A 27,603-nucleotide genomic window follows, 5' to 3' on the forward strand; every position below is an offset into this window, starting at 1 on the left:
GGCCATTCCTGATGGAGCTGATGCATCAGGCCAAGGCGTCAGGGTGTCTGTGTGTGTGCGCACTTGTGCACGCACACGTCTCCACAGCAGTGGGTTTAGTCCTATTCCTGCTCAAGGCCCTGCCCCATTCCTCCAGGGCCACAGTGGGGGGAGGGGTCCCCATCCTCCCCACCCCACTCCCAGCCGTAGAAGCTTGGCATTGGAACCCTGCAACACATCTCAGAGTTATATAACAAATCAGTCAAAATTCCATTTTACAGTTAAATAGTACAGAAGACAGACAGTTTACTGTACAAGCAAGTTGTGCATTAAAAACAAACACACCAAGCAAATCATAGTGCAAAGCAGTTTCCACCCCTCCCCACCCTCTTCCTAGCTCTGGGGCCGTTGTATGGAAGATGTGAGTGTAGCAGGTATTAACACCTCAGCATGACAATATGTCACAACGGATCTGTACCCACCACCAACGGGCGCACAGTAAGATGGCATCCAATCCTCGCTTCCTTGTGCTAAGTCAGTGTGCTTGCCAGTACAACTTTAAAGTAGCCTTGTAAGTAAGGACCCATTTCTACAAGCCCAGGCTGTTTGTACCCACTATGGGCCTTAAGACTCAGCATGGTGGCTGTCACTTTTAGTCAGGGGGTGGGCGGTAGGGCCCGTTTATTTCCTGTCCCTGCCCCTACCAGGGTTTGGATATCAAGAAGGGGTAGCAATCTGGGGTGGGGCTACAAAGTGCTGGGCACTGGGAACCCCGGGGTGGGGGGGCTCCCACACAGGCCTGGGCCAGGCTACAATCACAGAAGGGGAGTGACCATACAAAGACAATGGATTTGGAGCTGCTTCCTGAGAAGGGGTGGGGAGCGCCCCCAAGTGCAGGGAGTCAGCAGGACCCCCCCAGCAGCTATTTTGAGGAGATGGAGACTGCTTTTTCCAGGGAGGGCAGGGTAAGAGAAACCACAGCTGGAGGGGTCCGAATAGTATCACCAGGACTTCCGAACCTGCCAGTGTGTGTAACCGGTGTGTGATTCTGGCTTTTGTTACAGGTGGGGGTGGAACGGCAGGCCAAGTGCTATGACAGAGACAACCACTAAGGAGCATTTTGTAGGGGAAATTTCCACATCCACCGAGGGTGTGGCTGGAACAATTGCTGAAAACCACATGCCGTCTACTCCTCATGAATTTTCTCGCCCTTTTCCACATAAGCCCAAGCCTTTCTAGAACTAAAGAACTCAGACACAGGAATCCCTGCAGCCTGAACCCTTGTGCAAGGCTTGCTTTCCCATTTGCAAAGGGAAGGGGCGAGACCTCACCTCTGAGCACGGGGCGGGGGTGCTGAGCCAAGGCGGGTGAGCTCTTTGCCCTGCTGCTCCACCATCACTGGGCCACTGCTCTCCGCCCCTCATCCCACCCACCTGCTCTGAACACTCAGAACATCCTCTTGGGCAAACGTCTAAGATGTTTCCAGCATGTCACTGGCGTTTCCCTTGGTCCCCACCAGGGCTGGCCTTCGGGGGATGTTGGGGGATACTGCCAAAGGAAAGATACCTCTTGAGGAGGTATTGAGGTTCATTGTCGTGGGGCTTTACCTCTAAGAGATTGTGTGTATGAAAACGTTTGAAGCTTCTTTTTCTAAAATCAGCTTCAAAAACTAGCTTTATGTTCAAGATAGCTTTGGAACATAGGTTGGTTAAAGTGGAGAGTTGTGTGGCACGAGTTGGAAGGTGTGGCTGGGCCTTCCCACAAGGCGGGGGTGGGGGTGTGCACAGTTGGGCCGGACCTATGTGGGACAGGGATGCTGATATCTGACCTCATGACCCCTCACTCCAGTGCTTTCTGCTAGAACCTATCTGGCCCCTGTGCTCTCTCCAAAAACTGTAATTTTGAGACCAGCCTAGGGTGAAGGGAGGTCACTGGCCCCCACCAAGAGAACAGCGGGCGAGAATGCCTGGGGCTGGTAAAGTGCATGGAGGGCCCAACTGCAGGCGTCTTCCCTGGTTTTAGGAACCTGCTGCCATAGGCTAGTCTACTCTGGGGCCAGGGAGCCTCAGGCAGCTAGAAGGGGATGGGGGATCTGTACCTGTTAGAAATTGTGGGGGGGCTGGCTTAGGGGTGCCCCTCATCCCATCTGTGCCAGTGATTTTTCTGGAACTCTGGATGGGTCCCTTCCCCGTCTATACAATGAGGGAACCCCTCTTATGGTGGGGGGACCTTCCAGTTCTGCCTCAATTTGTGTAAATGTGGAGGAAGGGCTGGGCCCATGGGGTGCAGGATCTCTGAGGACTGTGGGGGTGGGTAGGTCTTTCTAGGGCCAAACGGTGTGGGCAAATGCTGCCTCTCTCCGGAGCAGAGATGGTCTCTGTCCCAGGAGACCTGGGCCCTGTGACAACCTGGGAATAGCTGGGGACAGCCAGGTCACCAGGGGAGGTGGCAGGAGGAGACTTTTCCCACAGGAAGGTGGGATGAGATGACTGGGATCTGGGTTGGGGGCGGTCCCTACCCCTCTGTACAAAGACACAGCTGGACTAGATGCTCTCGGAGCCACCACCAGCTCTGTGGACCCTGGGCCCATGATTGCCATGGGGCATAGGTCCTATTCCTGCCCTGAGCATCAGAGCTGGGCCAGCCACTTGTTGGGAAGGTTCTTGGGGTCCCTGACTCCACTGGGAGCAGTCCAGTTTGACCTGGGGGTCAGTAGGGCCGCCACACAGCCTCGTCCATGCGGCCTGGTGTGCTCAAGGCGGTGGGCGAATTGCTGTGGCTGCCATCGGCCTCCACGCCGTCACTCTGGCCGCCCAGGCTGGGGTTCATGAGGTTGCCCGCGGCCACGGAGGCGGCGCTGCTGGTGCAGGAGGCCAGCATGCGGGTGGGCGAGCGGTCGCCCCCGCCACTGCTGCCGGCCACCATGGAGAACTGGTAAGAGCCAGAGGACGCGCCGTAGTAGAGGTGGTAGGGGGACGGGTTGGCCTGGAAGGGCCCGCTCTGGTTCTGTGGGGCCCCGGGGTAGGGCGGCGGGAGGTAGGTGGGGTGGAAGCGGCTGGTGGCTGGCATGCTGGCCACGCTGAGGCTGCTGATGCTCGTGCCCGAGGGTGTGGCACTGTAGGGGAAGGCGGCTGACATGGTCCCCGGGTAATGCATCCTGGGGTCTGGGAAGCGGCTCTCCGTGAGGGTCTGCAGCCCTGGGAAGGAGCGGTCGAACTGGCGGGGGTCGGAGAAAGGGTTCAGGTCCGAGGTACCTGGGGGACAGCAAGGAGGACGGTCAGTCGCAGCCTGACACCACCCCAGCGGACTTATTTAAGAATGACCTTGGTAAAGGGATCAAATACATGGTCACGGAAGGAGACTGGGCTTCCGGTGGTGAGCATACACTAGAGTATACGGATGTATTATAAAGCTGTACACCGAAATTTACATATCTTATTAACCAATGTTACCCCAATAAATTTAATTTTAAAAAAGAACCACCTCAGGGCTCTGGCTCACATACCTGTGGCAGGCTGCCTGTTTCTACACCCGGCTCTGCTCTTACTGCCTCGGCTGCCTGGGGACGGGGGCCCTCCTGACCCTGAGCGTGGCCCTGCCTGGGAAGCAGGTGGGAACAGGTACCTGGGCCGAAGGTGGCCATGGGGCCTCCCTGGCCAGATGGAGAAGGGGGGCTCTTCTTTACCTCATGGAATCCTCTTCACAGCCTAGCAGTGCAGAGGCCTGTGGAGGGGGTGAAGGTGGCCCCCCCAGGGCTGTTGGGGGTGTGTGGGGCCGACAGGGACAGTACAGGCCTGGCCTGGCAGCTTCTGCCTCCCTCTCTCCCTGCCTCCCACTTAAGAGCTGGCAAGACCGTGGGTGTGGAGAGGGTCTGCAGTGGTCCTGTGAAATGGAGATCTGGAGCCTGCTTTTGCAGATAAGGAAACTGAGGCAGAGAGGAAGATTAATTTTCCGGATGTTACAGAAAGGACTCAAATTCCTCACGAGGCCTCTCTTCTGCTCATCCCTGGGCTGCTGTGCATGCCCACACCTCTCCTGCCTGGGTGGGGCTCAGTTAGGGTACGTGAGCTTATGCCTGTGTGGTGGGGGCTGGGTCCAGAGCAGCACTGTGTGCCCCTCACCCCCCGCACACCTCGCCCTGGGCCTGTGTCTCCAGAGCTGCCTTCATTTGCCTTGGCAGCAAAGTGAGATGGCCTGGACCCTGCCCTTGTCAAAGAGAAACCAGTGTCCAGCCCAGGTCCTGCCCCAGCTCCTCCAGTTTCGTACCTTACTGGACTCTAAGACAACGGCTTCTGAGCCTTTGCCCCCTATTTTTGTATTCACACTTTGGGATCGAGTCTTACTCCCTTGGTAGGAAAACTGACGCCCAGAGAGGGTAGATCACATAGCACACTGGACCTGGCACAATATTCTAGGGTTCCAGTCCTGAGCCCCAATATGGGCCCGATAGGTAGCTGGCCCATCTCTGAGGCAGCACAGAACAAAGGTTCACTGTGAGGTCTTACCCTGCTTCTGACACTAGCTGTGTGTCCTTGGGCAAGTCACTTAACCTCTCTTTGCATCAGTCTTCCCACATGAAAAATGGGAACAGTAACAGATCCTAGGAATTAAATTAGTTAATGCATGTAAAGTGCTTAGACTGGGCACCAGGTAGAGGCCTGATGAGGGTCTGTGCTGCTGTGGTGGCTGTGACACCTCTTGCTCTGTGCACCCAGGAGAAGTGGCCCATTCAGGGCCCTGGAAAGATGATCCCCCGACCCTGAGCCTTCCTTGTATCCTGGCCAAGGGGGTGACTCTGGCAGCAATGGCGAGGTGGATGAGCCCCCAGCAGTGGTCCTGAGGGAAAGTCTGTCTGGCCCTAAGCCCTCTATGGCACCCCACCAAAGAGGATGCAGGGAAACCATCCTCTGACCCTGTGCGGCTCCAGGTTGGCACTGCCTTCTGTGACCGAGGCTTGGCTGAGGACAGACAGCTGCAGGTGCCCTCAGGTCTCTTGCTTCCCTAGATCTGCCTGAGGTGCTGTGTGACCTCAGGTGAGACTTGGATGTTCTCTGGGCTTTGGGGTCTTCCCGACTCAGCTGGGGAGTGTTTCCTCAGCAGTGGGCCGTGGTTGTGGATCAGAAGGGAATGATGCTCCCTGACTCAAGGTGAGGGGACATGGGGGGAAAGGGTCCTCTGGAATGTCTGGTACCCTCCCTGATAGGTTCCTTGGCTGGCCAGTGCTGCCTTGAGACCTAGAGGGCCAGGGGTGCCTGGCTCCCCACCCTCAGAACCCGGTACCCAAACATAGCCAAGCATGAGGCTGACTCCTCTGCTCTGAGCCCAGGTAGTGCATGCTGTCCACCTGACAGGAACCCCATTCTCAAAGCGAAGGAAATCCCAACAGGGACCCCAGCATAAGACAGCAGGGCTGCAGCCCGGGAAACAGGCTGGGGAAGGTGGGCCTGGGTCTGTTGTGTGTAGCCCTTGGAGTTCACATGGGTTCCAGGCTCTGAGCTGGGCCTGCCCCCACTGCCACTGTCCCCTCCTGCCTCCCTCCCTCCCAGGGTGGTGGGGAAGTGTCTGCCCTCAGCACCCCTGAGGCTCCCAGCCCCTCCCAGCCCAGTAGCCCCAGGAAACCGGAGCTGGTCGGCTGTCGAGCAGCCAATCCCAACACTGGAAGGAAATGTTTATTTTCTTCTCCAAATTGCCCCAGCTGCTTCATGGTGGCTGAATGAGCCCTTTGAGCTGTTAGAAGCCCCCATTGTGGGCGGCTGCAGCTGGGGGGGCCTGGGGCTGGGGTATGGAGGGGATGGGGCCTCGGCACTGCTTGCCAGTGACCAAAGTCGGGGGTCAAAGCTATTAACAGGCACCAAGAGAAGTGGCGGTGGAGTGTCCTGAGGGGATCCCCAGGATAGAGTCTAAAGGCAGAGGCTGGTCCCACCAGAAGGGGAGGGTCAGTGAGAAGAGCCCAAACCCAGCCCTGCCAACATCCCTCTGTGGCAAGTACCTCCTTCCCACTTAACAGATGTGAAAACTGAGGCTCAGAGAGGTGAAGTGGCTAGCCTAGGAACACACAGCCAGTGCCTGGCACATGCAGAATTCCAAGCCCAGTCTATCTGACTGCAAAGTTCATACTCCTTTCCTGGTCCTGGTTGTCAAGAGCCCTTCCTCTCACTCCGAAGGGGACAGGCCTGGGGAGGGGGAAGCCTGGCAGTGTTGAAAGGCCACATAGGTAGCCTGAGGCCCAGTGCTGTGCGGGTCAGGGAGGGGCTGGGGAGCTCTACCTAGAATGCAGAAGGGGAAAGACTGGGTCAGCCACGCCCCACACAGGCCCTACCTTTCCTCCCAGCCCCAAAGTGGAGGCAGGGACTCTACCTGCTGCCTGGCTAGACCTGGCCCTCTGGGCCTGGACAGAAGGTGGATAGCCTGTCTCAGGCTCCCTAAGGCATAGACTCCCCAGCCATGTCCACACAACTGAGGGCAGGCAGAGGTGGGCTCTCTGCCTGTGGCAGGGTAAGGCCTGCTGTGTTAGGCTACTGCACCTTGACAAATGCTGGCCTGTGGGAAACAGCACAGTTTCTAGGCAGAGGTGGGCATGAGCCCAGGGTGCAGAGAACCTCCCGCTGCCTCCTGAGGTCAGAGCCCCACCCTGAAGGCCCCCACCCCCAGGGCCCTTCCCTGGCTCCAGAGCTGCCAAGCATCTCAAGCTTGCTAGCGCACAGGCTTGGAGCAGCTGGACCTGGGGCCCCTCCCACCTCACCAAGGCCCAGCTTCTCAGGCCAGACAAGATAGGTCCTTCTCTTTACACTACAGGGCTACATCAAGTCTGCCACCATCACCGATCTGCCCTGGAGCACCGAGAAAGAACGACACCCACAGTGCCTGACAGCAGCCAGCCTCCAGCCTCTGTTCAGTGCTGCTGCTGAGTACACTCCGCCCGGCCTGGCCCAAGGGCCAGCTGTGCACACGGCCTCCTGCGCCCAACCCACGGGCTGACAGAGCCTGGAGGAGAGTCAATATTCCTCATCCAGCCATTCACTGAGCACTTGCTGTGTGCCAAGCACCTGTCTCCTCTGGAAGGCCTGCCTGAGATCTAGCTTTGATTGTCCCTGCTGTATCCATCAGGCAGTGGGGACAGAGACCTCTGTTTGGGCCTCAGCCCAGACAGAGGCCTTTCTCCTCCCTTCTGTTTGGGAGGAGTCTCTGGGCCCTTGGGGCCTTTCCCAGGCGATGCTCGTTCTCTCTCCAGGGCTGTACCACTTTACAGTTTACAAAGTTTGTTGAGTGCAGTAACAGCATCTGAACGTCACCCCAGCCCTGGGCAGAGGCATCCACCACCACCCACTTTAAGATGAGAAGCTGAGGCTTGGGGGTAGGTGTCTCAGCAGGAACAAGACTGCCACAGGTTCCTTGGACAAATCATGCCCCAATTTTAATGGGTGCACTATGAGATTTCCCCAGGGGATAGTGGGCTCCTGGAGGGCAGGACTGTGTCTGTTCATGCTGATCTCTGGGGCCAGGCACCGGCGCGGCACGTGGTGGTTGTCAATAAGTGTTTGTTGTGTGAATGAATGAAGGGCCTGGTCCAGGGCTAGGCCCAGAGCATCACAAGGGTGGCGCAGCGAATGACCTCTGGATAAGCTCTTGATCTGGAGCAGGAGGACCACGCCCGGGTCCTTGTCCACCTCCCCCCACCGCAGCCCCCGCTGTGCCGTACCTTGGATGGGGGTCTGGGCCTGGCTGTTGAAATGGCTCGTGGTGCTGAGCGAGCCGCGGGGGCTGGGCATGGTCGGTGTCACCCGCATGCGCACCCGATCCAGTTCTCCAAAGCGGTCAGGGAACGCCTTGGTCTGGTCTTCCAGCTTCTGCCGGTGCCCTGCAGAACATGGAGAGCCCATTAGCAGCTGGTTCCCAAGTGTCAGGGAGACAGAAATGCCTCGCTCTGCTGGGAAGTTCTCCCTGAGGTCTAACCTTAGGCCTCTGCAGGGAGAACCCTTAGATCACTACCAACCTCTTTTCTCAGGTTCTTCAAAGGCTTTCTGAACAGAGAATGGTCATAGGTACTGCCCCGGGGCTGCCATAATGATCTCACCCCTGCCTCCTTGAGCAGGAATATTCATTCTCATACCTGAACCTCTACAACACACTGTTTGGCAGAAGGGGAAACTGAGGCAGCAGGCATGGGCAAGTGACTCAAGCACGCTCCCTTGGAGGATCAGGGAGAGAGCCCAGGAGTGCTGCCATCCTCTGCCTTCCAGCATCCCAGAACCCACCCCCCACACCTGGAAGGCGGCCGTGGAATGGGACTGTGGCCCCATCCAGCCCTGAGTCACACTGGGACCAACATGCCTTCTCTCTGGGCCTCAGAGAGAAGGGAAAATTCACCAGGATGTTGAGAACAGGCATGGGCCACTTCACCGAGGGGCTGGACTCCCATCTCTGGGAGCTGGGGACAGGGACCAGTGCACCTGGCTTGGGGCACCACACCTGGAGAAACTGCCAACATCTCTCATTACCCCTCTGCCATGGCGCATATAGGAAGGAACCCCGCCTCTTCTCCAGGCCCTAGAGGTGCTGGCAGGGTCAAGATGGCCATGCCCCTGCTTCATGCGGCCAGCCAAGGCCACCCTCAGGCTTCCTGAAAGACATGGAGCTTAGGGGGGGGGGTCACAGGAACCCCCCCCCCATTTTTCAATTACTCACTTTACGTTTCACAAGCAACACATGAACATCTACAAAAATAAAAGCGTTTCAGACAAAGCTATCGCTCCTTAAAGCCACCCTAAGCCCCTCCCCAGAAGTCCCTGTGTGAGGTCTTTCCTTCCAGCCTTTCTTTGGTTTCACATGCATGGAAAACACAGAGCAGGTTTCTCATGGAACTTTCTTGAATGGTCTGAGCCTGGCTGTATTATTCTGTAACTTGCTTTTCCAGTAGCACACTTTGGAGTGCCGCCTCAGTTTTCTTATCTGTAAAACGGGGAGGGAAGCCAGCCCCATGAAAACAACAGAGTCCCTGCAAGAGAACTGCAGGAGGACTGCAGCGCTAGGCCAGTGGGCATCCCTTGCTTCCGCTGGACACATCTACTGGACACTGAGTTTACTCAGCTGATCTCGAATGGATGCGTAGGTTGTTTCCAGATTTCCTGCATTACTCCCTCATGTGCCGTACTCCCAGGCATGTCCCTGTTCACACCTCAATGTTTCTGGGGATTTCTCCAGGGCAGATACTAGAATGCACTGCTCTGGCAGAGGGCTGGCATTCCTGGGTTCTACTGCTCAGCCCAGCACAGGCTGGCCCATTCTGCTCCACCCGACCTGGAGAGAGGAGGTCAGGCAGGCTTGGTGCCCTTTCTTCTTTTTACAGCAAGAGAAATGGCAGCTCAGAGTGGTGGAAACATTTGCCTGGGGTCACAGAGCAAGGAAGGGGGAAGGATTTCCTGGACCTGAGATCTCTTGGAAAAAATAAGGGGCGGAGCCAAGGGAGAGGGCAAGGCTTGCCTGAGTCCTTAGGTCTAGACTGACAGGGAGAAAAGTAGGTGGGAGATAAAACAGAACACCTCACGGTCCTTTCTGAGGCCTGGAAAATCACATCCTTGGGGCCTGGAAAAGTGTTGACCACCACTGGGAATGAGGGGACAGGGTCAGAGGCCTAGTCATGCGCCTCACTTCTGGTTTTCAACATGGGATTGCAATGGATCCTGGGGCTCCAAACCCTATGCTCTCTGTACACCCTGCTGCAAACTCAAAGGGAATCTGAGAGCACTTAGAAACGTACAGGCAGTCCTGGGAGCCACAGTGGGCTCAGCAAGTCACCAAGAACCAGAGAAGCCACTTCCTCCTCCAAAGAGGCCCCAGGCTTGGAGCCCAGGGGACACTTGGCAGCTGGAATAAGACCACTGGGCCTCCAGACAGGCCCCCCGCTGCTGCCTCCCAGCAACAAAGGGGAAAATGTGGGTTGGGGCTAGAGCCAGGGCCAAAAATTCAGATGCCTATGTGGGCAAGTCAAGTAAATGAGGCACACAGGATGGGCGGAGACTGGGGCAGACTATATAGGATGTGTGCTGTGTAAGAGGGGTAGCTACCATCTAGTCCAGCTGAGTGTTGCCAGAGCTTCCAGCTCACCAGGAGAAGCCATAACCTGCTTTGATATGAAATCTCCCATAGTTTACATGTTGGCAATGAATTCAAGCCCTGAACAACAAAAAAAGCCAAACTGACCACTTTGTAGGATGTGTCCTGCCCTGGGGCTGCCAGTTTGTAACCTCCAGGTTTGAAACTTCATTATCTGGTTAATTGTGTAACCTCAGCCACCAAGAACTGGTTAATGGATACCCCTCAGGAGTGGTTTCCGGGGGTGGGGTGGGGTGCCGAAAGGCTCAGCCTCAGCCCTGGAGGAAATACGGCCCCTGCTGCTGAGGCAACCGAAAGTGGCAGGGCGAAGTGGACAAACAGGGGGACAAACAAATTCAGAACAATCTCAACAGGCAGGAAGCTGGCCAGATGGACCTGGGGACTGCAGACTGACCTGACAGCAGCTTGGGTGCAAAGGATCTGGGTGTCTTAGTCAACCGCAAGCTTGAAGTGAGCCAATGGGGCTATACAAAAGCTGGTGCAAAACCTCAGGCCTTGTTATTGTTGTCACTGGCGAATAAAGTCCCGTTTCTGAGTCACACTGTGTACAAAGTGTTCACAGTTACTCTTGTGGCCCAGCGGCAGGAAGGCAGGGTTCACAGCTAGCCAGGGTTCGAGGATGGGCCCTGCTGCTTGCAGCTTGGTGGCCTCACTAAAGTCACACTCCCTTTCCCCCACCCCAAGCCACAGTGTCCCCATCACGGTGCCCTCACAGGCTATGGTGCTGGCCAAACAAGTGTGGGTGAATGCTCTCCACCCACATGGGTCCCTGCTGGAACTACTACCCCAGCTCGTTCCAGGGGAGGAAGGATGATCGTGCTCACATTGGAGACCAGGACACAGACCAGATGGTAAGATGTATCTGGGACACAAAGCCAGGACAGCAGAGCCAGCACTGTCATCCAGAACCCAAGAACTCCAAGTCCAAAGTTCTTTCTCTTGACACCTTCCTGTTTACTCCCATTGTACAGATGGGGCCACTGAGACTTCAAGATGAGATCTACGCTAAGGGCTTAGTCTGGGGTACAAATCAGGTCATCTGGCCCCAGAGCACATGCTCTCACCACGTGTTGCTCTGCCTTCACACGGGGTAACTTCCTGGAGGAGGGGAGTTTAACAGCACTTTGGGAATTGCTTCCTTGTTGCTGTGAAGGCTGGAGCCACTGCAGGGAGGGGCGAAGGGAAGCTGAGGCGGCTCCACATGGCCAGGGTGCCAGAGAGTCTCAGTGCCACGGGGCCTGGGCCTTCACGTTGGGAGCATAATGGAACTTTCTGTGCCTGAGGAAGACGATGGGCCTGCAGAATAGACTTCTTTCACTTGGCTACCCACAGTGGGAGCGGATGGGCTCTCTCACTGTGCCTCCGTTTCCCCACCACACAGGCTGCTCACGCAGGCCCCTCTGGTTCTGTAGGTCCCTGACTTAAGATCGCAAGAATCAGCCACTGGCCAGACTGGGGCCCCAGAATGAAGAAGGGAGGGTTGCTTGCTCCAGTGCCCACCTCCTGCTGCTGCCCTGCCCAGGGTTTCTCTGCCTCCACACTTCAGAGCCACAGCTCAGGCACAGCCCCGGACAGGAATGCTTTCCTGTCCTTTGGGGCTCAGCCCAGGGGCCTCTCCCCCAGGAAGTCCCCTTCTCCTAACACTGAGCCCCACAGCGGCTCTGCAGGCCTGAGCAGTAGCCAGCAGCAGTGGAATGAAAGAGCAGCCACTCTCACTGGGTACTTCCTCCACTCCAGTGTCCGAGAAGGTGGCACTACATCATCCCACCTGGGAGGTCCACCACTGTCCCTATTTACAGGTGAGAAAACTGAGGCTTGGAAAGTGGTTGATGACATGCTTGAGGTCACACAGAACGCACCTGGCTACTTTCTCTTCCTGGAGCCTACCCTGCAGGAAAGGAGCCTGGGCTTTGAAAATCAGGGGCTCTAGACAATGGGTATTAGGGTCTGGCCCAGGCTCAGGGCCCAGAGTGACTCTCTGCAGGTCTAGGAGGACGGGCTTGGGGAGATGACAGGGTCTCAGTGGACTTTACCAGGAGCCCTGCCCTGCTCTGAAGCTCAGCGTTGACAGGCCAACTTGAATCACGCCCTGCTCAACCCACAGAGTCCCTTTTCTCTGGCACTCAGTTTCCACACCTATAAACTGGTTATCACACGTCAACTCCCCAAGAGTGAAGAGGAGCTGGGGACAGAGCCCAGTGTTTAAATGCCGAGCACTTTGAGGGAAGGATGGGGAACACATTGGCCCCTAGGACCTGGCTTAGGTTGCCTGTCAGCCTCCAGCAGCTGGGCTCAAATCACTGATAGCCCCTCCAGGGCCACCAAGCACTGTTCCAAGTGGGCCATGCATACTGTCTCCAAGGGCCACAACCCTCGGAGAGGCTGATATGGTCACCCCATTTTACAGGTGGGAAAGGGGAGGCACGTGGTCAAGGTCAAACCTAGAACGGCCAGCACATTGCATGGAGCTTGGCTGCCAAGGTCTTGGCTTCCCAAGACCTCCAAGAGAGGAGAGCTGGGCTGCCTGGCAATGAGGCCTGACTGGCAGGAGGCCAGCTCAGTGTCTTGTCTCAGCTGGGTGGAGGGGAACGGGAGGCCAACAAGGGCAGGGAGAAGGGAGCAGAGGAGCTGGGCAGGGCCAAAGGACAGGATCATCTTTGGGGACAATGCGGACACCCATATGAAGCCACTCGGCTGCCTCCTCGGCTGCCTGGCCCAGCTCTGGTGTGGCCACAACCCAGACACAGCAGCCACTGTCTGGCCAGCCGAGGGGTGGGGCACCCGGGCCTTAGGCCCGCTCTGCGGCCTGTCAGGAGATTTACACCCGACTCTTAACAACCGCGTGGAATCGCGGGCGGGTGCTGGGCCCCGGGTGGTCTGCCGTGAATCGGCCCCCTGTGAGCAGATGAAAGGCGGTCGGGGGCTGGCGGGGGGCCAGCGGGCAGGGAGGCAAGCTTCTCCTTCCCAGCGCTGCAACTGGGGCTTCCAGCGGCCTGGGGTTGATTAGGGGAACCAGGGAGGTCTGAGGTTAACCCCTTCCCTCCTGCTGGGCACGCTCCCCTAGGGACCATGGGGGTCCTGGGGGCTGGGGCCAGGAGCAGTTGGCTCTTCTTAACTGGGGCATCCTTCCACCCCCCCACACCTGGAGCTGAGGACAAAACTGTGGCAACTTTGGAGCCCTCAAAGGCCCAGCTGCCGGCTTCGGGTGGCTTTTCCTGTCCAAGTGGCCCGGAGTCTCCAGCAGCCACAATGACTGTTTGCTCACTTCCTTTGGGCCCCTGCTCCAATGTCCCTCTTCAGGAGGTCTCCCCTGTCTCCCACCCCTGCCATGTCCCATCCCCTACACTCTGCGCCCTTATTCCAGCTTTGCTTTTCTTCATAGGACTTCATACAACCTGAAGTTAAATTAGCTAATCATCTGTTTACAAGTATTTCCTGAGCATCTACTAAGTGCTCATGTCAGTATTCCCAGGTCTATACCAGTGCCTGGCAAGGCAGAGGAAACACCCTGTGGACCATATACACTAGTGGGAGAGATGGGGAAGAAAAGAGTGAATTATACAGCATCTTAGACGCTGGTTAAGTGCTCGAGGTAACATGAAAGCAGGGAAGTATAAGGGGAAGTGGGGGGACGGCTGTGTCTGTGATTTGAAACAGGGTGATCAGGAAAGAACTCACTGCAAAGTCTGAGGCAAGACTTCAGGGTGGGAAGGAGCCATGAATCTGGGGGTGCTCGGGGGTAGTGTTCCAGAGCAGTGCAAAGGCTCTGGCTCAGGAGTGCGGCTACCCACCCTGAAGACCAGCCAGGAGCCCAGGGGGGTGAGTGAGGAGGAAGGTATCTGAGAGGAAGACAGAGGAGTAACGGGCATGGACCTGGTGGGGCCCTGTTGCCATGGTGCTAACAGAACTGTTTACCATCTCTCTCCACCCATGTGTGAGACCCAAGAGAGTAAAGCCTGTCTGTTGGGTTCACTGTGGTGTCCTCAGCTTCTAGAACAGTGCCTGACTCGTGGTAAGTGCCTAGGAAAATATTTGTTGAAATCACTCCATGTACATTTTTGGGAAGGGCCCATAGGCAAGATGCCAGGGTTGCCCTCTCTCAACCTGAGGCAGGATTAAGAAGCTGGATCCCACCCTTTCAGGTACCAGCACCTGCTAAGCCTGGAGACATGGAGTACACAATTCCCAAACCATGGTCCACGACAGAACTGCTGGGCACTGTCCTGCCTCCTGCCCAGATCCTGGATCCTGCTCAGCCACCTGCTTCTTAACTCGCCCCCAGTGACTGTGAGGGACACCAACATTGAGAACCTCAGAAACCAAGGCCACACAAGCAGGAAGCCACCAAGCCAGCCTTCAAACCCAGCTGGCCACCTGGCTGCAGATCGGGCATGCTCTGCAGGGCACTGGAGGGTAACGACCTGGCCACAGAACCCACAGTGGCCTCAGGGATCTGCAGGCTCCACTCCCTGGCTCCCTGGACCAGCCCCTACTCCCACCCCACCCCATAAAAGGCTCAGCCCTCACACTGGGCTGGGAGTCACAAAGCAGGAAAGAGGCCCAGGAAGAAACTCCTACAATAATTCATGAGGGTTCTTGGGCACTTCCTGCAGTCTGAGCAGTTATAAGTTGGTTTAATGCTCACAAGAACTCCCCAGAGAAGATGCTAATATCACCCCCATTTTACAGATGAGCATGTGAAGGTGGGAAGGCCCTTACAAGTGGTTCACTTTCCTGAGCCCCAGGCCGGAGCCCTGAGTTCACTGAAGCTCACCCTTGAGCAAGTGGCTTTGCCTCTTGGCCTGCCTCTTCTTGGGGCTATTAAAGATCAGTTAACAGAGACTTTACACTGGCCTGGCACTCGGGGAGGGTTTGATGACCAGCAGCAGTTCAGGTGGGGAAACTGAGGCCCGGAAAGGGGGAGGATTTGTCCAGGGTCACAGGCTGAAGGCCAGGCTAAGACTGGAACCCAGGATGCTGGTGAGACCTGACCTGAGGGCTGGAGCTGGGGCAGGAGCAAGAGGGTCCCCAGGATGGAAGACCTGGAGTGCCTTTCCCCCACCATGGCTGCTCTTTTTCTATAAATGAGCTTTTGCTAAGATTCTGTTTGAACATGTCACTTTCAAACCACTGATATGGCCTGTGCCAAGGCCCAGAGAGGGACGCCATCTGCCTCAGGTCAGCAGCAAGCCTGGCCTCTGACTCAGGCTTAGCTCTAGGCCAGGCCTTCCCTTCTTGCTCCCTCTTCCTGTGCCATCCTCTCCCCCACAGCTCACTCCAGGAAGGGGCTGTGTCAGGTCTGGAGGACCTCAGGAGAGAAGAGCAGGCAGGGAGGTTGAGTGGGGACCAAGTCTCCACCCTCATCCAGGGGCCTCAGTGGGGGCCGGTGGGCGGCTCTGGGCTGGGCGGGCTGAACATGGAGGGCTCTGAGGGATTCCGGGTGCTGCCCAGCCACTGGGAGCCTTCCCACCAGGCTCCAAGCCCCTGCTCACATGCCTCTTTGCACTGGGTGCTCACTGCGTTGCGGAGTGGCGCCTATGTGCTGCATCAGTCATGTTGAGCCCACTTGTGGCTCCCATCCATCCTGATTCTGCCCCTCGAGACTCAGTAGAACATCACCTGCTTCAATAAAAACTTATACTTCTATTGCCATGCCCTGGGGTTCTCAACAGCTACCCTAATGGTGGTGGTGGTGGGAGCCCAGGGGGGTGGCCAAGTACCAGAGATAACAGAACACCATAATCCAATGACTCACAGGGAGCCTCCCTCTGCCACAGCCAGAGACCATCCACCTATAGGCACTGATCTACAGGCCTGTGGGGTGGGTGGTATTATCCTACTCCCTGGAGGAGGCAGCCAAGGCCCAGAGAGGTCAGCAACTTGCCTGAGGTGCCCCAGCCAGACCAGCTGGCATAGAATCTGCTCTCTGCACAATGGCCTGCGGCTCACAAGGGCTTCCCAGCCATCATCACCTGGGGTCTCTGGGGATCACTGACCCCATTCACCGATGACAAAACTGAGGCCAAAAAGGAGACATGACTTGTCTGGGGCTATAAAACCCAAGGCCGGGGCATGGACACATCCATGTCCAATCCTAGCAAGATGCTGGAAGCTGCCTGCCTTTGGGCCTGATTACCATGTGCAAGAGCTCAGGGGAGGCAGCAGGAGGTAGCCCTGAGAGGCCTGGAGAGTACTCTTCCAGGGCCACTGCGCCCAGCTCTGAGCCTTTCTGGAGTAGCCAGACGCTGGCGTGGGACCAGGGATTGGACAAATGGGCAGCCAGGCCTGCCTGATTCCCAAAAATGGAGGGGCCAGTCCAGGGCAGGCCTGGGTGGCTCTCACTGACCATGCCCTGACATGGTCACACTCCTGTTGTGAGCCTCCTAGGCACTGAGAGACCAGGAGCTTGTCCTTCCGCCCCAGGCCCACTCCATCCAGAATTGGATAAAAGGCTGTCTCGGGGGCACTGGCTGCCTCTCCAAAGCTAAGACAGTGAGGCCCTGGCCAGGATCTCAATATTCCCAGGCCTGGATTCTCTACTCACTAGAACTGGGTGACCCTTTGGCTCTGCTGTCCCTAGGGTCCCACATGAGACAACAAATGTGAGAGGTTGTCTAAACTGAAAGGGACCACAATTACAAAGAAAGAGAAGGACATGGCAGCTCTTAGTACCCCAGGTGAGCGTGAGCTAGTGAGGGACAGTCCAGACAAGAGCTCTGCTCAGAGATCAGAGGTGGCTGGCTGGTTCTTTGTTTCATTCACTCACTCACTCACTCACTCACTCACTCACTCACTCACTCATTCATCCAGTGAACACAGGCCTCTGGCCCATTCTGTGGCAGCTGTCCCTCCAGGTTCTCCAATCTGAATCTAACAACGCCAGGCCCTTCAGCAGGCAGAAGTGATTAAACACAAACTCTCTTTGATGCTAGAGTGCATGGACCAGGGCTCTCTACACATAGCAGGTGCTCAATATGTATCTGCAGAATCAATGTGCATTCCTGATCTCAAGATCGTGGGTCCTGGGTGGGTCAGAGTGCCTGGGCCCTGTGCAACTTGAGTAAGTCATATACTAAGATTCAAAGAAAAAGTTTCCAAGGAGGGGACCTGGCCTCCTTCAGCCACTGGCAGAGGAAATGGGTGGAGCAGAGCACACCTGGCCCAACCTCCATCCCCAAACACACACACAGTCTCCCTCTCTCAAGCCTTTTCCAGCCTCTTCCTTTCCCTAATGATGCAAGTCCATACTCCCCAGCAGGCCCCCAATGGCAGTCATCCTATGGGAGGGGGGGTCACTCGATCCTGTTATCTCCCTGTCCCAGCCTCCTCACTGGCCTCCCAAAGTCCAGGCCAAGCAGAGGGTTTGGGGCTCTGCTGGCAGGCACACAGTGTGTGGTAGAGGGTGTGCATGCAGAGGGTACAGAGGACCACAACCCCCCACAGGAGTGCTCCCAGGACCCAGTGCCATCTGTTTGACCTCGGCTGCTGCCCTCCCCGCTCTAAAGCCCCACTCAGTGGATCTGGAACTTACGTCTAGGCTCCCGGGGTCCATCCACAGTCACCTTGATGGCTCGGTGGTAGGTGGCCACTTGGGTGGGGTTGGTGAACACGGTGATGGTCAGTGTGAAACTCTTCCCTGGGGGGAATGAGGAAAAGGCAGGAGGTTGGTACCTGAATCCATTCACAACATGCTGGTCTCCCGCCTCCTTTGCCTCCCCAAGAAGCCCCTAACCTTCCATAGGGGCAGGTTTCTCTCCTTTGAGCCTGGGCAGAAGATGGGGCTCTGGGTGAAGTTCAAGCTGCTGGGGTTGGCATTCAAGGCTCCCAGAGGCCTGGCATCAACTTTATTGCCTCTACCTGCTCCCCTGCTCTGGCTGCCCTGGCCCATCTCCTTTCTGCTGCTTGTCCTATTTGTGCCGTTCCTTCTATCCAGAGACTCTTGTGATTTTGGGGTGGGGAGCAAGGATGGAGATACATATTTTTTTCCTGAAAGTAATTAGTGATCTTTATAGAAAACTTTGAGAACATTAAATATATGAAACATAAAAAAGAAAATGCCCATCATCTCACTAGCCAGAGATAAACATTGTCACTACTTGGGTGTTTTCTCCTCTGATCCTTTTGTGTGGGTACGTATATTTAAACAGTGATTCTAATACATGTATTTTCTTACTTTGCTTGTTTTTTCACTTAACATCACATCATAAGCACTTTCCCATGTCATTAAAAATTCTTCATAAACTGCATTTTTAATGGCTGCAAAATATTTCAACTCAGGAGCCTCATCTTTTATTTACCCATCTCCTTACTCTCGGGTAGTTAGGCTGCTGCTAATTTCTTACTGGTGTGTGCGGCTGGGGCTGGAAAAGGGCTGATTTGGGAGCTGCAGACATTTCATTTGCAGACACAACTGTTATTTCCAGAACTCTGTTCTATTTTTAAATAGACATTTGGCTCCAAAGTCTCCATTCAAAATTCCTGAGAGGGGGAAAAAAACCTTTTAAAATAATTTATTTTTTTACCATTTGAAATAAAACGAAAATGACCTGTTTATAAAAATCTTTGTCTACATCTCTGCTTACTTCCTTAGGGTAGATTCCAAGAAGTGGTGAGTGAGTTCATCGCAGCAGAGGGCTGGGACACACTTAGGGGCACCGATCTCTCTAGTGAAATGGCTCTCCAGAGAGAGTCACCATGATTGGCGTGAGGTGGCATTGTCACCCTGGCGCCATCAGCATTGTGACCACGTCTATCGAGGTGGAAGATCTTTTAAATGCTCCCGACTGAACTTGACTTTCTTCTATTACTAGTGAGAATGAAACTTTTTATATGTATTATCAGTCCTAAATCAACAAAAATTATGGCTTCACGTTCTTTTATGCTTTCCTACTATGGTTTTAGCGCCTGTAAAACATCACCCTGCAAGAAGCCTGTTCACACTTTCCGTGTCCTATTTGTGGCCATCCGCTTCCCAGTTCGCTGCTCTCCATTTCGTTTTCTGACTCCGAGCTGTTTTGCATTTTCATTTCTATCTCTGGTTCGTGATTTCTCCTACCGTTTTTACGATTAGGCAGGTTTTCCCAAGTAACAAGGCAGATAAAGGTTTGGCTCTGATAAACAGCGTTCTCTTTACTTTCTACATCTAATTCTTTGATTCTTCTGGGGGATTACGTGGCCTGTGTGGTATAAGGTGAGGATTTTTCCCCAGCGCCTTTCCCTGGAATGAGAGCCCCCCACCCCCGTTCTCTGTTATCATCAAAGCCTCCACACAAGTGAGACTGGGAGGGTGTGGGGGAGCTTCCCTGATCCCCCAGGTGAAACTTTGACCCTGTCTGAGCACCCCTATCTCTGGATCCCAGTTTTAGGCTTGGGGACTCCCTGAGGGCAAGGGCCACTGGCCCAGGGCACCTGTGTCCCCCAGAGCTGGCTCAGGGTGGGCACCGAGGGAGGCTGCCCAAGTGGACCCTTCTGCTGTCCCCATGCTCCCCACAACTCTCCAAGGCAGGCAGGTGGGTTCTGATATCCCCACTGCACAGCTGGGAGATTAAACTCAGGGCGGGACCGACAGCTTCCAGTCCTCTTAGGTTCCTTCTGGGTATCTGTCGGTCCAGTGATCAAGTGAAAACTCTAGCCCCGGAAACAGGAGACTCCAGAACCAAAGTGAAGCAGCCAGGCTGCTGGGGCCACACCGAGGGACTGCAGGGCTCTGAGACAACAGGGCTGGGGGCGGACAGGGCTCAAATCGAAGTGACTGGAACTGGAAAGAGTGGGGCCTCTCTGGAAAAATTTCCCTGAGCCGGCTAGAGGCAGGGATGCAAATGCCCAAAATCGTACCTGCCACCTGCTGCTGGAAAACAGGGTCAGAGGGACAATCATGGCCCCTCGCTCCCAGACCACAGGGGCATTTCCCATGGTTTCTGGAAACAGGACGTGCGGACAGTCTAGGGAAATGCCAGGCAGGCGTGCTCAGGCTCCCTACCCTCTGCTTCCAGGGCACCTCCTACTGCTTTCCCTCTCTCTGAGGTTATTTCCCTTCTGGACACCCTTGTCCCCAACCAGTCAGGCACTGTCTGGGGATCCCTGGGTGCCTCTATCCAGCACTTCTGTGGTGCTGCAGGGCGCCAAGAGATGGGGAGTTTAGTGGACAGCAGCCCAGAGCTGGAGGGCTGCCAGGCCGGGTGTGCCCCAATGCCCCCGAGTGCTCCTGTTTCTCACCTCACCTCCCTCAGGTCACCACTGAAAAGTCACCTTCTCAGTGAGGCCCTCCCTGGTTACTTTCTCTAAAGTAGGAGTTTTTAACATGACATCTATGGCCTCCACTAAGAATTGAGTGTGCCCATGAACTGGAATAGAAAAAAAAAAAAGGCAACTGTTTTGACCCTAACCTCTAAATGAAATTTAGCATTTCTCTGGAGTCTGAACAGAGGCAACAAGCCACAAAGCATTACAGAAGTCCCTGTGACCTTGTCACAAAAGACGTCACAGATATTTACATATCACATTACAGACAGTGCAGAGTCCTCTAAACATCTTTAAGCTCCTCACAACTTCAAAATCATGGTCGTCACTGCACCCGCTGCTAGATCTTATTATTTAATATGCTAACAAAGCGGTTACATTTATCACAATTTTAAAAGACATCTTGCTAACTATATTTTAATATAACTGGTTTCCATTGCAATCCTTTGTACTTCATTTTGTTCCTTAAAAAACATTATTCTGAGACTCCAAAGGAGTCCGTGGGGTGAAAAAAGATGAAGAAGCTCAATCAGAAGCATCACAGACCCTCCCACTCCCCCCTCCCCCACTTGAATTTCCCCCAACTGCTTATTTCTAATAATTCATCTGCTTATTTATGTTGTTTCCCATTATTAAACTGTAAGCTCCCTGGGGGCCAGCATTTTTGTTGTTCATTGCTGTTTCCCCAGCCCTAGAACAGCATCTGGTACATAGTAAGTTTGTTAAATGAATTAAGGACAGAGATTGCTGATCCCATTTTATGGATGAGAAAACTGGGACAGAGGGGCAATGAGTAGACCAGGTCGCACAAGATCAGGCAGGGCCCAGAAAGGTTAGAATGGGATGGAGCCAGCCCCTCTACATACACACTCAGGACCTGCTAATGAGAAGCCCCCATCCCCACCAGGCAGCAAACCACAGGCTACCCATGAGTCACCAGCCCTCCTCTATAGCTTCGTCTCAGTTTCCAGTCCTGGCACTGCCCCTCCCAGGTACTCCCAGGGAGGAGGGACAGGGGGAGGAAGGAAGGGAGAGGCTGGGACCTGGGAGCAGGAGTGGGAGGGGGGAGCAGGTGGCAGGTAACACAAGAGGCAGGGACCCCTTGAAGCAGAGGTGAGGGAAAGTTGTCTCCTTGAGTGCCCCTTGCCTCTCTCTCTGCCCAGCAGCAAATCCACTCATCATCTCTCTCCCCCTATTAGAGGAAAGACCTGAGAAAACAAAGAAGGTGGACTTAACTTTGTGCCGGAACCCTGGCAAACTTTCCGTCAGCCAGGAATCTAGGAATTGTAAATCAAGGCACTCCAAGGGCTGGCCCTGATTGGTGGGGGAGAGAAGTCCTAGTCTGGAAATAGCTGCCCCTTGGGTGGCCCGAGACATTCCTGCAGGTCCTGGGGCCCTGGATCAATCAGCGTGTACAACTGGGTCTGGCAGTGTGACCTTGGGCAAGTCCCTGTCCCTCTCAGCCAGGGTTCCCGTGTGAGATGCCCCAACCACAGGGTTCATGGGTAGCCGGAGGGGACGTGTCTCAGGGAACCTCTGGGTTTTCTCAACAGTGACCAAGAGGCCATCTATCTCCTATTAGTGTCTCCCTAAGCCTGCAACCCACACATCTCATCCCAAATCTCTCTCCTCATGCTACGGTTTCTTTTTAACCAGTTAACTACAGTTTGGAACTCAAGCTCTTTTTACTTTCACCTAGGCCCGTGGCCGCCTCCTAGAGGGCGTTTTGGGGATTGTGGTGTGTGGTTCTCAAGAGGTGGGACAGGAGAGGAGGGTGCCAATGTCCAGCACTGCACAGGGCAGTGAAGTACTCATGCTTCCTGTTTGTGAGAAACTTGCTGATAAAGATGGTCTGAGCCATGAACCCAACTAAATTTTGCATAAAACAAGGCAAACATTTTTTTTGCACACTTTTACGGTCTATTGAATTTTCCAGGAGGAAGGGTAGTTTTTAAAATAATTTTGTTCAGAACTTTGCCACAAACTGTCCACAACTTCAGAAAATCCTGTCATTGACGGCAATGCGGTGTTCAGACTTTGAGTCATGTACCCCTCTCCTGCCCAGCCTGCCGTGGCTGCCACGGGCCTGCTACCAGAGGTGTAAGCATCCATCCACCAGACAGTGTGGTCCTGCCCAATATTTACGTATTCAAATAGGTATTTTATTACAAATCACTTTCCCCATTTTTAAAATTAGGGCTATGGAATTATATAGATTTTGAAACTGTGCATAAGTAGGTGGGCTACATTATCTACACATTTCATTGTGAGATGGTGGTAAAGGGCGTTACAAATTATTGAAGGGGCCGCTGTGACTGGCAGGCGGGGACCTCGCCCTTAATCACAGCAGGAGACACCAATGACTTGGTTTCCTTCCCGTTTCCCACCTCCAGGCTAATCGTGAGAGCTCTGTGGTGGTGGTGCGTGAATGTCTTTCATGGGAAGGTATCTTCCAGGAACGATGACAGAATTGAGGAATGGAAAGCAAGAAAGCAAGCAGACCATCTGGCTTCTTAGTCCTGGCAGAAGTCAGAGAGCCAGGGAAAGGCCCTGCATCCCAAATCCCAACCTGTTCCCACTCCTGAAGTAGCCCAAACTGTCTGTGTCAATCACTGACTTCTCTCCGAGGGAATTTCCCAATGGGCAGGATGGGCACAGCAGATGCGTCGCTGCTGCCACAGGACCCCTTTGCCCTCCTCCCTCGCTGCCACCCGCCTCCACTTCTCCCACTCAACAATTCATGCCTTCTGGGTTTCCCCCACCCCCGCCCAAACCACACCAGAATCAGAGAATCAGTGACTGTCACCACTCAAAGGGACTTCAAAGATCTCCTCTAGGCCCAGGCATTTGAAACAGCAAAATCTCTAATGTGTATCCAGCTCTCGATAACATGTAGCCAACTGACATACTCCTACCAAGTTCCTTAACCCTCAGGAAATCCCATGAGGTAGGTATCACTGTGATCCCCATTTTACAGATGAGGAAACTGAGGCACAGAGAGATTAAGCCATTTGCCCAATGTCCTCCAGAAAGTCACTGGTGGAGCTGGGACTGAAATCCAGGTCAGCTGGTTTTATAGCCCAGGCTGTTTAAATACCAAAAGCTTCCGAGGTCTGAAAGCCTTGTTGAGTTCCACAGGCATCAGAACCCCCACTTAGGCCTCTTGCTATCTCCCGGGACCACTGAGACTGGTGAGAGAAACTCAGCCTTACGCATCTATCTTCCAGAGCCACAATCCAGCCTCAGCTGTGCCTGCTCCAAGAGCGGGCTGCCCAACAGTGCTTTGGAAACCCAGTTCCCTCCCGGCAGGCCCTGCGGGTGGGCACAGGTCTGTGGGCATAAATGCCACAAGGAAATCATTTTCAGGAGCAGAATGGCCAGGCAAGGTCTCAGGTAACTCAGAATTGTCATCTCTTCTCTTTCTATATTGTTTGTACAATATAGAAAGAGGGGGTTTGATGACAAGTTTCTGATGTGCTAGGCTCCAGAGACTGACCTTCCCTTCTGCCTGCCTCCTAGGGGCTGCAGCTATAGTGCCCCCCCCCCCCCCCCGACTGCCACAGCCACCTGGGCTGGCAGACAAGGCCACCGCCCCACAGTCGAGCAGCATCTGAGCAAGTCACCGCCAACCAGTGGCAGCTAACGACTCTCCACTCAGGGCTGGGGCTGGGATTAAGTTGCAAAAGGCTTGAGATATTGGGGATGACAAAAGGGGCTTGGAGACTAATTAGGAGCAGCAATGAAAGCTTAATTCATAAAAGCAAACATTTTCCATCCATCAACCTGCAACCAGTTAAGGACAACGTTTGAAAGAAATCTGTGCATGGGGAAGGGAGCCAACAGGAACAGGAAATGTTTGAAAGAATGTAAACTATTTCAGTTTCATAAAAAGTAACAAGTAAACAGTTATTACATGCAAATAATGCCCTGGTTTTAATTAATGCTGAAAAGTCAAAATATGTTTGACATTTGTATGTATACATTGAACGGCTGAAGAGGAAAAAATGGTGCCCAGATGCCCACTTCTGAGCAGGGCTGGTGGCTCAGAGGGAACTAAAACCTTGAAAAGGTCTTGTTTATTGGTGATGAAAAGTACAATTCTGCCTCGGCCTCTGCTGAGACAGGGAGCAGAGGGAACCGAGCTTACTTTCTTAACGAAGCTGGATGGGCAGGCCAGGTGCTCGGGAAGGGCGCTCCCCAGTTTTCAAAAGGCTGGTCTTAAAGGGCTGGCGAGCCCTCAGTTCTCCACCTCCCCAGGGCAGGGTTTCTAGGATTTCTCCACTAAGAAGTGGTGATGGGTTTCAGGTCCTAGCAGCCCTTCCTACTCAACAGCCCCTGGAGGCAGCCACAGCCTGCATCCTGGACCTGTGTCCCTTCATACTGGCCGAGGAGGTGGATCAGACAGGCATGTCAGCCTTGCTTCTGGGGTGAGAGATGGCAGCCTTCGAGCTGTGCTTTCCAGTATTTAGCATCCTGTACTGCACTCGCTTCTTTTCTAAACCACGTTAAGGCTCAAAGGGCTGGGGAAACTGTGGCTTTGGGAGACCACAGCTGGGGAGAGGCACCCTCGAAGTGTGGAGGAGAGTCTGCCCCAGTGGGGAGAGTGGCTGGGGTGCTTGGGTCCCGCAGACCAAGGATTTGTTCTAAACCACCTGCTGAAACACCAATAAGGCCCCCCTTGGAGCTTGTTGATCTTCCCCCAGCGTCTTTTGTGAGATCAGGACACTTAGGAAAGGGGAGGTATGGCAGGCTTCAGGGGTTTGTAAAGCCCAGAAACTGGGAGAAAATTGCCGCTTTTCCCCTCACTTCTTCAAAGGGGTCTGTAACACCCTAGGAGGTTCCAAGCCGCCGTTTTAGACAGAACTGTACATGGACCTATTTCTGCGGCTCCCACTGGGACCCCAAGGCCTCATTCTCAGCTTCCTAACCTCCAACCTTTGCTACAGCCAATGCTGGGCCGGCGCAGTCTCCCTTCCGCTCACTCACCTCGCCCACTGCGGCCCACGAAGCGAAGGTCATTGAACCTGGCCACCTGGTTCTTCATGACGGCGGAGGCATTGCGCAGCTCGGCAGAGTAGTTCTCGTCGTTGCCTGCCATCACGGTCACCACCGTTCCATCTGGCACATCCCCCAGTGCCACCACCTGAGGGCATGGGGCAGGGGGACAGCTTAGAAAGGAAGGGGCAGGCAAGGGAAAGGGGGGAGGGGCCGGGGCAGGCAGCTCCCTGAGGTCCCAGGCGCACTGCGGATTTCTCAAATGCTGGGTAGAGAAGAGGCTTAAGAGTAATAGAGACCTTCCCCCAACTGTAACAAAAGCAAAAAGATCTCTACCTTCCGCACCAAAACCCTAGATAAATCGGTTAAGCCATGTCCTGCAAAATCATCCTTTTGATTCAACTGAATCTAAGGGAGAGCTGGGAAGGCGCTCAGTCACTCTGATGCAGCGTGCAGTTTCCTTCTTCCCTTTGCTCGAGCAAAAGAGGAATCAACACTGCCTCTAGCAACCAAGTCTCTAAGCTAAAAAAAAAAAAAAAAAAAAAAAAAAGAAATAATATCAACAACAATAATAACGGGACTCAAGTAATACAAGAGCCGTTTGGGATATGAAATGTGGCCCTGGCCCAGTTTATCGGCCTCTGCGTAGCCCGAATTCGTTGTGCAGGGAAAATGCAAAACAAACTGGCGTTTTGAGAGGGTTTGTACAGAGAAGCCCTTTTAAGGTGCCAGGGGGGCCTTTGATACCAGGAGGATGCACCTGCTGGGAACTGCGGGGATGGGGGTGTAGATGCCCCCCTAAGACAGCCTCCCCAGCAGGGAGAGGCAGACGCCTTGGGAAAAGGAATCTTGCTGCAAACACAGTCTCCGCCATCTGAACGTGGCCACCGCGTGCCGGGGACAAGGGATCCAGATGGTAAAAATTTCAAGGAGAAAATGTTTGGGGTCTGATTAAAAAGGCCAGATTTCCTGTCAACATCCTGTCTTCTTTTAATTTCAAAGATTCCTTTTAAGCTCCAAGTGACAGTAAAACCTCCGATCCCGAGGATTAAAGTCACAGGGGTCTCCGCCTCCCCATCCCCGGGAGATTCTTCCCACTGGTACTTTAAGATGTCACCCGGGAGACCTCAAAGAGCCACTCATCCTTCTCTCCAACCTGGAGCCGCCGTCCTGGGAGCGAGGCCGGGCCGGGCCGCGGGAGCCGCGCTCCCGCCGCCCCGGGCACCGCCGCCCCCGCCGCCGGCCCTTCCTGCCCTGCCCTTCGCGCGGCAGCTGCGAGAGGTTTAGGGGAAAACCGAGGCGTTTTCGTTTCATCTCGCTGCCCCCTTAAAAAAAAAATGAAAATGAAACAGTCGCCTACTCCTTGGCAAGGAAAAAAAGATCCTCTGAATGCCTGGGGGCTGCCGGGGGGGGAGCGCCCCCAATCTTTGCCTCACTTTTGGGACCCCGGCCGCAACCGTTTGGGGACAGTGTGTCTGATCCCGGCCGGAGTCGCCCGGTGTGAAGTTTCCGAAGCCAGAGGTCGAGGGTGTGAGCAGGAAGTGTTTCTGAAGCGGCGCGGGAGGAGGGGTGCGGCAGCGCAGGGTAGGCCCTCTCCACCCTCAGCACCCCACCTCCGGCGTCCCCGGTCCCGGGCTCCCCTTCGCCCCTGCCCGCCCGCAGGGCCGTGTCCGCAGGAGCCGGCGGGAGGGGAGCCCATCCGCCCGTCTCCACATCCACGCGTTTCCGCAGCGCGCCCCGAAGGTGGAGGGGTAAGCCTCCCGAAAAGGCACCCGCGCGGGGTGCATCCGAGGGAAAACGCCGCGAAGCCTCCGGGCGGAGCTCGCAGCGAGACCCAGAGGGGGCTTGGGGCCCAGCTGCCTGGCTCCAGCTTTGGGGTGGCGGGCACGTCCCCTCCCTCGGCGCCCCCGGCCCCGGCGCCCCGGGGGCCGCGTCCTGCCTCCCCGGGCTCCGCACTCACCTTAAAGGCGACAGGCAGCGTCTTGTTGCAGCGCCAGTGCGAGGGCAGCACGGAGCAGAGGAAGTTGGGGCTGTCGGTGCGCACGAGCTCGCCCGCGTGGTCCGCCAGCACGTCCACCATCGAGCGCACCTCGGGCCGGGCGCGCCCGCCGGGCCCCACGGCCGCCTGCGCGCTCAGCGCGCCGCTGTTCTCGCCCATCTTGCCGCCGCCGCCGCCGCCGCCGCAGGGGAAGGCCGTGGAGGGAGGTGTGAAGCGGCGGCTGGTGCTCGGATCTACAGGAATACGCATAACAGCGGCCGTCAGGGCGCCCGACCGGC

At 55.2% G+C, this 27,603-nt stretch overlaps 1 protein-coding gene across 1 annotated transcript; it reads right to left on the reverse strand.

Annotated features, from left to right (window-relative positions):
* Nucleotides 1-237: 237 nt before the first annotated feature.
* RUNX3 (RUNX family transcription factor 3) lies at nucleotides 238-27,603 on the reverse strand. The gene is made up of 5 exons (XM_016216303.2): nucleotides 27,287-27,603; nucleotides 25,318-25,474; nucleotides 17,624-17,728; nucleotides 7,679-7,837; nucleotides 238-3,233 (listed from the first exon to the last, which is right to left on the reverse strand). Exons 1-5 carry the CDS (start codon nucleotides 27,572-27,574, stop codon nucleotides 2,689-2,691), a joined length of 1,254 nt encoding a protein of 417 aa, XP_016071789.2. The 5' UTR covers nucleotides 27,575-27,603; the 3' UTR covers nucleotides 238-2,688.

This window comes from Miniopterus natalensis, chromosome 9 (assembly GCF_054644295.1).
Source record: "Miniopterus natalensis isolate mMinNat1 chromosome 9, mMinNat1.hap1, whole genome shotgun sequence".
NCBI lineage: Eukaryota > Metazoa > Chordata > Mammalia > Chiroptera > Miniopteridae > Miniopterus > Miniopterus natalensis.

Coding starts and splice junctions, on each gene's coding strand:
- RUNX3 (XM_016216303.2), bottom strand. CDS start 27,574: ATGCGTATTCCTGTAGATCCGAGCACCAGCCGCCGCTTCACACCTCCC. Junction 25,475..27,286: donor CGCTGCCTGTCGCCTTTAAG/GTGAGTGCGGAG, acceptor CCATGCCCTCAG/GTGGTGGCACTGGGGGATGT. Junction 7,838..17,623: donor TGGACCCCGGGAGCCTAGAC/GTAAGTTCCAGA, acceptor CATGTTCTGCAG/GGCACCGGCAGAAGCTGGAA.